This window comes from Montipora foliosa, chromosome 1 (assembly GCF_036669935.1).
Source record: "Montipora foliosa isolate CH-2021 chromosome 1, ASM3666993v2, whole genome shotgun sequence".
Classification (NCBI taxonomy): Eukaryota; Metazoa; Cnidaria; class Anthozoa; order Scleractinia; family Acroporidae; genus Montipora; species Montipora foliosa.
In genome coordinates, this window is record NC_090869.1 from 9,930,336 (window position 1) to 9,940,335 (window position 10,000).

The following is a 10,000-nucleotide window of genomic DNA, read 5'->3' on the forward strand; positions in this document are numbered from 1 at the left end:
CTTTACAAACTACCCCTTTTAATCATTCGAGTTTTCTTCCGTTGATTTGTGGCTGAAACACGAAATGCGGGGGTTTTAACTCAACGGGGAAAGAAAACGACGGAGCTAATATGGTTTACGGGAAAGGAAACTACTGTAAAGTTAAGCGGAACATTCATCTACCACAAACCATTGGCACGTGTAAAAATCTGACAGACGACTAAATCTCATTGGCATTTTGAAATAGTTGCTTGCGAGATTCAAACGGCTCCACAAGTTTATTTCACATTTATTAAACAACATGGAAAAAACTTGCTAGAAAATGTTGCATCAAAATTTCAAATTTAGCGCGCCGTACAGTGGGCTATACTAGGGAGCTTTAGCAACGCGACGACGGGAACGGCAACAAGAACGTCATCTCAAAACATAAATTCGTGTTATTGCAATTACTTCGCGACTATTCCAAGCTTTTTAATAAGACAAAGGTGTGGCAGTCCATCAGGAATGAAGCCGTTCAGTGATTGGCGCTTAATTTAGGGGAGAAAATGAAAATTTATCTCCAAGTGCCGACGTTCTCCATAAAACCTCAAATTTGGCTATTTCACGTTGTTGTTTTGCTGACGACGGCAAAGAAATGGACAAAAATGAAAAATGCACGTGCAGAGCGTGCAAAGCTATTGTTTTTGCCCTATAAATATGCAAATTTGTGGCGTTCTCGTGGCCGTCGACGTTGTCTTTGCTAAAGCTCCCTACCGTAGAAATAAGAATACGGCCCGCGAACTATCTGAGAACTATCTTCTCGTGTTTCGACTTAATTTTCACCCCTCTGCCTTTTTGTTATTGTAAAAAAGAAATTAATGTCAGTTTTTCATGCGTCTGTCCTGCTATTGACAATGAATTTCGTCATAACATTGTCAGAGTAGTGCTACTTTGACAATGTTATGACATCAATTTGTTAAATTGATACTAAAACAAAACAACTACAACTTGTACCTTGGTTAGAACCAATTTTCTTTATACATGTATATTAAATGAAAATAAAAAGTCAATTGATAATAAAACAGAATGAATCCACACGGCTTTAAAAACACTACAAAACAGCACAAAACTTTCAACAGGAATCCACTACCTTTCTACTTTGTCAATAGTGTCGATTAGGGTTTGATTCTCATATCGTAATTCTCCAATCTCCTCTTGCAACTTTTTACAGTTCTCTTGTAATTTAGCATGTTCTACATCCAGATTTGCTTTTTCCTCTCTCACTGATTGCAACACCAGCATAACATCAGGCACAGTATGATGGCCATAGTCTCTGTAAAGGTGAAGCAAGTCTGGCGGTTTTGCAGTGTTTAGACCAACATCATCCCAGTCTTCAAAATCCTGAAAAGACCTCATGTTACTCGAGTCACTGATTAATACTATACAAAGAATCATTCTGGCAAACTAGGCTAAAAGACCTTAGATTTCTTGAAAGAAAATTCTGTCAATGAGATTTTGCAAGTAGCTGTCATTCATTCTAGATACATGTACTATCAATTTTTATCTTGAAATTTTTACAATTCCTTTGCCCCTCATTTAAAAAATATAGTAAATAAGAACAGTCATAAGTTTTCATATTACAATGTAAAAGAAGACAAATAGTTTTATAGCTAGCTTCTGTTCACTATTTGCACCAAGCAAAGTTTTAGCTAGTTAAAAATTTAGCCATTCAAAAGATTGACCTTCAAAATGGACAACAATACAATACAATACATACTTAATTGACCGCTGCCCATAGGGGCTTTTCAGGGCCAATGAAACACAATCAACGAAATGACGGAACAGAACAACAAGAGCAACTGCTAAGAATCCCAACTGGCCGGAGGCAAACCAGTTGGCTATTTACAAGTGCAGCTGGGAAGTTGAACCAGGGACTACCAGGAACAAATTCAGCAAGTGGTCAGAGCGGGTCTTGAACCCGGGATCTCCGGATCTCAAGTCAAGCGCCCTAACCACTGGGCCACACTGCCACCTGCAACAAGTTTTAGCGACAATAATTTCGCCAGAGCGGAGCAAAGGAATCAACATCTTGACTGTCTAAAATGGCATGGCAAAAAGTGAAATATTAAAATCACGGTACACTGTACAACTGTAGCCAATCAAACCACTGCTTAGTCCAATTTTTGACCTGGTCAAAGATCTTACATGCAAACGGCTGAAGTGAACACAGAAGCTGGTGAAATTGTTGAATACGTGTACATCCTTTGTCAAATATCTTCAAGAGATCTTTGTAAAGTTAACACAATATCCAGTTAAACTTTTTGACTAGACGAAATTTAAACCTTGCCATGAGCTCTGAAAAAAAGCCAGTTATTGAAAATGATCTTGTTCGGCCATCAATGGCGAAAGAAAAAACACTTCTTTTATAATTAGTTAATTAACAGAAACATCCTTACAATACATTTACAATATAAATAATAATAATAATTATAATAATCTGCATTCCATGTTATATTTATCATTAACCTGATCTGCATTTTCATCAGAGAAAGTCACAGAAGTCATCCGGTAGCCATTCTTTAACAAGTATTCATTCACTAGAAAATTCAGGGCTCGCTTCTCATGAGGCCTCAGGGAATCCTGAATAAAAAAAGCAAATTCTTTGTGTCCACAATCAAAAAATACAGAAAGTAATTATAGTACACGACTGAGCTACTGTATTACGTGTACATGTAAACGTACATTGTAGCTTCCATAAGAATGGGGTCAAGATCAGCTTTCAGGGAAAAACTACATCTGGAAGTAGCCAAAATAAAATAACTCATCTCAAGGTTTAAAATGTTCGAAATATCTCTCCGTACCCCAATAAAAGTTGAGTCATTCAAAGAACTACTTCCTTTGCTTCCTTCAGTAACTGGTGTCTCAGTTTCTAAAAAAAAGGAATTGATTTTAAGTCAACAAAATTAATGAAAGGGCCACAAATAAAACCTTCAACTGTCATCAAACACACAAAAAAACGATTATTAACACATAGTTCATGACATTACTCATGCAAGTAAGAAAATACATGTAAAATAAGCAATAATTAGATCACCATCAGATTACCTGTTGCTTCTGTCAGAGACCCTCTCAATGCTTTAATGGTATCATGAGCCTTTCGGAGTTCAAATTCTAAGACTAAAAGTTACAAAATGGGAACATTACAGCTAATACTTTAATAATAATAAAATTTATGTTTTTTTTTTTTTTCAGACAGACCTGCAATTTTTTCCTCTGTTTCCCTGTTACCATCATCAGAGAAGCGAGCATAATCATCCAGTGAATCAATGGTGATATTACTTGATGTTCTAGCTGAAAAATTAAACAATATACTGTCCACACAAGAAGTCAGCTTCAGGCATTTTTCTCCTGCTAACGAATGGTCATGCCCAGAAAAAACAACAAGCAAAGATAGAAGAGATCCTTTGCTGCTCTTGTGCAAGTCATCTATCATGCATGCTTCAGTGTTTGTTTAACAATGAATGATGTTTCTGACTTTCATGTTACTCAACTTGGAGAGTAGTTTTACTTACAGAGTGGGCAGTAGTGGTTGAGTCTGAGAATGAGGTGGTCAGCTAAATTAAAGAGTCCCTTTGAGTACATGTACTAGCAGAGATCTCTCATCCTTGTCTTATTGACATTACACATGTGAGGTAAAAAAGTCTCTGTTACAAGCCTAGAATGACCCATAAGGCCAGCGCTTATCTCCGGTTTATAGCATGAAGCGACTAGGAGTATTTCGACTCCCCCCTGGATGGGATACTAGTCCATCGCAGGGTTACCCCAAGCATTTTCGCCGGTAACCATTTATACACCTAAGCGGAGAGAGGCACCGTGAGAGTAAAGTGTCTTGCCCAAGAACACAACACAATGTCCCCGACCAGGACCCGAACCCGGACCACTCGATCCAGAGTCTAGCACTCTAACGATGAGGCCACTGCGCCTCCCACACATGTGAGATAAAAGGATAAACTCATTAATCCTCAACAAGGAAAAAAAAAAGCTGCCAACAATACTCTACATTTGTCAAATATTGTTGATCAACAAATCAAATTTGTCCATTGACACGATACACTAATTTGGCTAGAAAAGTATATTTTATTGAAGCTTAAACCTAGCTGAGCTAATAATCATTGAGCTCAGTGACAGAGAATACACGTATGACCCAAATCCATGTTTCTTTTGACAGAAAGAAAAGGTACATGTAAGTTCCTACTGCTTGTTCATCTTTGTTTGAGCTTTCCAATACATTGGTATATGGCCATGTCTCCAAGGAAACAACTGAATTTGATTGGCTAAAATTGATATTGACAGTTTTCTAGATTTCCCCATGTAGACCATCCAATTATTGGCGACAAGATTTTCCCAAACGGACCTCCCACTCTTGATTTGTTTAAAAATTCTATAAAAATTGGTTAAAATGAAACTATAACATAAAAATTATATCTAAGTTGATAATGTCAATAAATGCATACGGCTGATGATTGCTCAGGACTTCTGATATTTTTTCAGTGACCAGTATATCGAACTTAATGGAGATAGATGAATGAATTTTTATAAACTTTTTACAATAATTATTATTACGGATATCGATATACGTCATTATGGAATTGTGTAGCTCAAGAAAATGTACAGGAGATGCATTCTTAGATAGTTATAAGTGCTTTTTCTTCCCTCCTATTGTTATTCTTAATAACGATGGTCCGCTACAAAGCACCAATTATTTATATTTGACCACTCGCCACAAAGAGTATCATTATGTTTTTTCCGGTTCGCAGTTTAGCATAATGTGTACGCTTTCAAGAGAAATCATGTTTTATAAATTAAAAATAATAAATACTCATCAACAAAAACAGCGCAAGTCAGGGGAAATTATGCATAAAATACTCACGTAAACCAGGCGACAGGGCATCTCTTGTATTGCTTACAAATTGACGTTCGAAGTTCCCGGGATTGGAGAAAAAATCCCGCAATCGAGGAATTTCCAATCCTACTTCCACTAATTCAGTGTGCAATTCGAGTGCTGTTAGGAGCAGATGGTGTTTCAGAAGCTTTTCCGCAAATGCATCAAAATCACTTGCGATTAGACGGGGTTTGATCGCTTCGACTTCCTCGTCAGAATCCGCCATAACGGCAAGTCAGTGGCGCGGTTACTAACGTTAACGTTTGAGCCTGCAGGTGTCAGAAGTTATCAGTCTATAGATTATGCGCAACGCAACGTAAACAAACAGTTTGCTTCTTCGCTCGAGTGATCTAATGTGATACGTTGTCTGTTTGAGTGGTAGAAATTTGTCTCATACGCTGTGGTACAAACCAGGCATGTTGGATCTCGAAGTTGTTCCTGAGAGATCTCTTGGGAATGAGCAGTGGGAATTTATACTTGGTAAGTATTTTGGATTATTATTAGTATTATGGGAGCTTTGTTTTCTACTCCCTAAATCTTTATTCAGCCTTTCTCCAGCTGTTCAAGGTATGGTAAAAAAAAAAAAAAAGGACTTTCTCTTTTTATTTTTATACTTGACAGGAATGCCCGTTGCCCAGTGTGTACAGATTCTCAAACGACAATGTCATGTAATCAAATCTGTTCAGGCTATGTACAGCGAGGCGGTAAGTTAATTGACTGATCGCTGGCTCCATTTGTTCAAAGGCTGGATGACTTTATCCAGGATAAGTCACTATCCAAAGCATAAAATGTACTGCATGTTAAACGTTGGCCAGGGTATTTCGTAAAGTCAATTACTTAGATGTGTTTAGAGTATGCAACTTAATTCCCGATTTTATTACGTGAGCAAATGCTAATGTAAATATTTTTGAACAGATTCATTTGATACCGTCGACATGTCGGAAAATTATGTAACTTATCCATAGGATAAAGCTATCGGATCTTGAACAAATATGGCCTGCCTGTAAGAATCCGTCTCCGAGTCTTCAGGTTGAGACTTTACTGAATCTGCAATAAGAGATTTGTGCCGTTTGATCCTTACTAATAAATTTGCATTTTTTTCGCGAATTTCTTGTTTTTTTTTTTTTGGAATTAAAGAAGGCCAGATTGAGAATCGGAATCCTAGCTAGCATTTGGAGATAATTGTGATGACATCACAATTTAACTAAGTTATGCAGCAATAATTGTGTCACCAGTAATGTTTCATTTAATGAGGCTAAATATAATTTAGGCAAAGTTAAAACCAAGCCAATGCAGCGGTGTTGCCTGGGATACTTGGGGGGGTTCCAGGGAGGTTTGCAGGGGCATTGCCATGTGCTTTGGCTTGAGTTGCCTTTTCGCTTGCTTGCTTTTTTACCCTCCCTCCCTCCCATATTTCGGGGTATCTATACTCCACACATTGGTTTCTCTCAGTGATGTGTTGACGGGTGCCTGGGAGGTGGTGGTGACCTCCTTGCTGCTGAGGAGAGTGCTATCTTCTCCCTTGCTACCTCTACGGCACCTACCCTCCCAAAATATTGGCGTGGTGTTTTAATCTTTTATTTATCTTTAACAACTCTGACTCTGACTTATTTGTGCTCTTCATTAGAATCCACTCGCAATGGATTTGGTTTTAAATCTACCAAATGATGGTATAAGACTTGTATTTGATCCAGTGTCACAAAGGCTTAAGGTGAGATTCTGTTTTATCAGAGATAGCATACTTATAAAGGGATTTATGGCTGGTTGTTGTAACTTGGCCTTAAATAAAATAAATTTATTCTGTGCAAATTGCAGCATATCAGTTTATTTCAATGATGCCTATGCTCTTATTTCATTTTTATTTCCATAGATAATTGAAGTTTATAGCATGAGCAAAGTCAAGCTGAAATACTGGTAACAACCACATCTCTGATTATTAAAATAAAACAATAATACACCTTATTCAAAAATGGCCGCCATTTTAGTGTTCTTTTGTTTCCATGCAAATTGGCCCTTATGGCCTCGCTTTCAAACATAAATTTCAAAAGAATATTTAACTTGAACGAGGCCATAAGGGCCAATTTGCATGGAAACAAAAGAATACTAAAATGGTGGCCATTTTGGAATAAGGTGTATTATTTGTTGAGGAAGTGGTAAAAATAAATAACCTTGAGTGTTTAGAGTGGTTTTCAACCCCTCTAAGACAGTTAAATCTTGGTGAATCAAAACCTTTACCTAGCCTCTGCATGGCTAATTGGGCACAAATCCCAGGCACAAATAAGGGCCTCTACATTCCTCTGTTTCTCTTTCTGCTGGCAGTCCACAACCCGTAACTCATCTCAAGATCCCATTCAACATTATCTCTCTCCTTCTTTACTGTTGTCCATGTTCTTTTCAGTCGGACCCCTTTTTCAGGTACAAATTTTCATGGGTGCACCATCATGGGTACATTGCACCGGTATCCCACCTTTGTTGTTACTGGTGTTGATCGCTAATTGGGACATACATGTAACAAACATAATACTATGCTATTATTTCAAACTGTGTGTTTAACACTCCTGGACTAATGAACAATACCCTGGTAATAATCCTATGTAGGATCTTTTGTAAGATCCTAACGGGATCTTAACAGGATCCTGAGATAAGATCCTGTAAGATCCTACATAAGATCCTTCACAAGATCTTACTTAAGATCCTGTAGGATCCTGTAGGATCCTACGGGATCTTAAACAGGATCCTTTAGGATCTTGTAAGATCCTGCAAGATCCTAAACAAGATCTTAAGCAGGATCCTGATTAGGATTCAACCCAGGATCCCAGCTTGTTATTGCAGGATCTTTTAAAGGATTTTATGCAGCATTTTGGGATCCTAAAGAGTATTTTAGGGGCTTGTTTAGGATCCTATCAAATTTAGATTATATATATATTTTTTAAACTGTCCAATTAAGCTAGTACAAACCAATTTACATGTTAATATAGACACAACAATGACAAAACTATACTATCCTAAATCAATCTCCCATCCAAAGAAACTCTAAACATGTATGCTAATTTTATAGTTAATTCTTCCTCTCTGTCAATGACATCTAAATTCATACTTTTGAGGTTTTTGGGTGGTCATTTCAAGCTTGTGTTAGGGTCAATAATAAAAATATTGATAAATTGTCTCTCTTAACCTTTTTCTTTTAGTGGAGTTCACTTTAACTCACCTCAAGTCCTGCCTACAATAGAACAAATTGATATGTCATTTGGGGCTACACATCCTGGAGGTTTGTAAATAATGAAAAATTTAAAAACATTCAAATCAGTATATTTATCATACATGTATATCCCTGTCCTCAATAATATTCATTTGTCATGGTTATGGTGCCATCATGTTGCCAACATTTTAAAACTTATCGTCTCTAATAGAGAAACAGTACTAAGCAACACAAATGTGACTGTGTGAAGAGAAAGGAAAGGACATGAACATTATTTACCTTAGTGTGTAGTCTCCTAGCGCTTAGCTCGAACACTAATTGAGGGCACTTTGACCAGAAATCAACAAATTAATGCAAATCAACTCCATGTTGGTTTTTGTGGAAAGGGGAAAACCGGCGTACCCGGAGAAAACCCTCTCACAGCAGAGAAGAGAACCAATAAACTCAACTCAGCTATGACGCCGAGTCTGGGAATCAAACCCGGGTCACATTGGTGGAAGGAGACAGGTATAAGGGGAGAAAGTTCTGCTTACTTCCGGTTACTGTCCGGTTATTAATCCAGGATTAGCGTAAACTTTTGTTTCATGTTTTCAACTTTTTGGTGAAAATTTCGTTTGCATATTTTCGTTTTTCAAGATTGAATTCCTCTAATGTAAGGCTTTGGCAAATATCAGCGTTGAACAGCATTTGGAAGTGCAGAAATAAACTCCTTGGTTAATTTTTAATCGGGGATTAGCGTTAATCGACTTTTGAACAACCGGGCCCTGGGCTCAAAATCGTCGCGTGCTTAAGCTCCCTAAAGTTGGAGTTCCCGACGAATCCTCCCCAGCTCTTGAGAGCCTTAAACGGAGGAAGGCTAGATAAAAATATTTATCAAGGTTAAACCTCTCATGAGGAACGAAAAAAGCTTGTAAACTGGCGGGGTGCGCGTGAGCGAAAAGTTGAGGTCGCCCAGCAAAGTCGCACAAGTCTGAGCGATAAAGAAGGTCTGCATAGCAATTCGTAATACCGGGAACGTGAACAGCGCGAACTTCGATTTCGGAAACAGCCGCAAGATAAAAAACTTGGCGCAAACGCGAGTTCAGAAAAGAGTTCCGACACCGTCCAGTGTTTTACAGTCACTGCCACTACGTTATTGCAACGAATTGTTAAACGTAAACCAGACCAACGTAAACCCCATAATTTTAAAGCGGCAATGATTGTCAAAAGCTTCAAGTAATTAATTTTGCTGGACGACGAAAGACGTAAAAACCGCATGAAAAATTGGTCGCCACCTAGCCCTCCGCAGCCCGTCAAACAAGCGTCCGTAGTAAGGTCTTCACCCGGAGAAGACCGCAAAAAGGTAGAAATCATTGATATAGCCAGCACACAAGTTCTCTGTGCGTCGAATGCTAGTCGTTAAGCTGTGAAAAATACATTAATAAGACCAGATGTTTGAGACGGAAGGAACATTCCAACTCTGATAAATCTGAGGGTGTGACGGTAACTGGAAACGAATTTTGCGAGCGTGAGTTTCTCATATTTGACGTAGCGGTGACCGTGAGTGATGCTGAGATAAAATGTGGCCATGACTAGGATACAAGACGGTGATGGCAATCTTTGCCTGACCTTCCCAGACTTGAGAGACTTAATACCGTTGTGCGCGTGTGACTTCTTGTGCTTCTTGCGAACCGGACTTTGCATCTCACTAGCTCCGCCATCCCAATCTCCACGCACTCGAGTCAGCTAGACCAAGCATGGGCAACTTGATGATCTGCTTGTTTGCAGAGTTGGGCCAGGAGCAGGGTGTAGGGCCTAAGGAGCAGCACTGCCATTAGAAAGCGTGGCTGAGACGCGCTAGTTCCATCAAGCACCATTTTTGACTTGACCAAGGCGCGAACGTGCTTGTTATTCGCTTTAAC

General features: G+C 38.6%; 2 protein-coding genes across 2 annotated transcripts in view; one reads left to right on the plus strand and one right to left on the minus strand.

Moving 5' to 3' along the window:
* Positions 1-5,135, minus strand: part of LOC137977263 (RAB11-binding protein RELCH-like) — a 22,577-nt gene extending 17,442 nt beyond the window's left edge. The window contains exons 1-6 of the mRNA XM_068824533.1: positions 4,889-5,135; positions 3,217-3,309; positions 3,064-3,135; positions 2,820-2,887; positions 2,485-2,598; positions 1,109-1,359 (exon numbers count right to left, since the gene is read on the minus strand). Coding sequence (XP_068680634.1) covers positions 1,109-1,359; positions 2,485-2,598; positions 2,820-2,887; positions 3,064-3,135; positions 3,217-3,309; positions 4,889-5,126 — 836 coding nt within the window. The 5' untranslated portion in view covers positions 5,127-5,135. The remainder of the gene's footprint in view (positions 1-1,108; positions 1,360-2,484; positions 2,599-2,819; positions 2,888-3,063; positions 3,136-3,216; positions 3,310-4,888) is intronic.
* A 97-nt stretch (positions 5,136-5,232) lies between these two features.
* Positions 5,233-10,000, plus strand: part of LOC138009454 (phagosome assembly factor 1-like) — a 17,882-nt gene continuing 13,114 nt past the window's right edge. Inside the window, exons 1-5 of the mRNA XM_068856478.1 lie at positions 5,233-5,380; positions 5,522-5,604; positions 6,528-6,611; positions 6,771-6,814; positions 8,089-8,168. Coding sequence (XP_068712579.1) covers positions 5,317-5,380; positions 5,522-5,604; positions 6,528-6,611; positions 6,771-6,814; positions 8,089-8,168 — 355 coding nt within the window. The 5' untranslated portion in view covers positions 5,233-5,316. The remainder of the gene's footprint in view (positions 5,381-5,521; positions 5,605-6,527; positions 6,612-6,770; positions 6,815-8,088; positions 8,169-10,000) is intronic.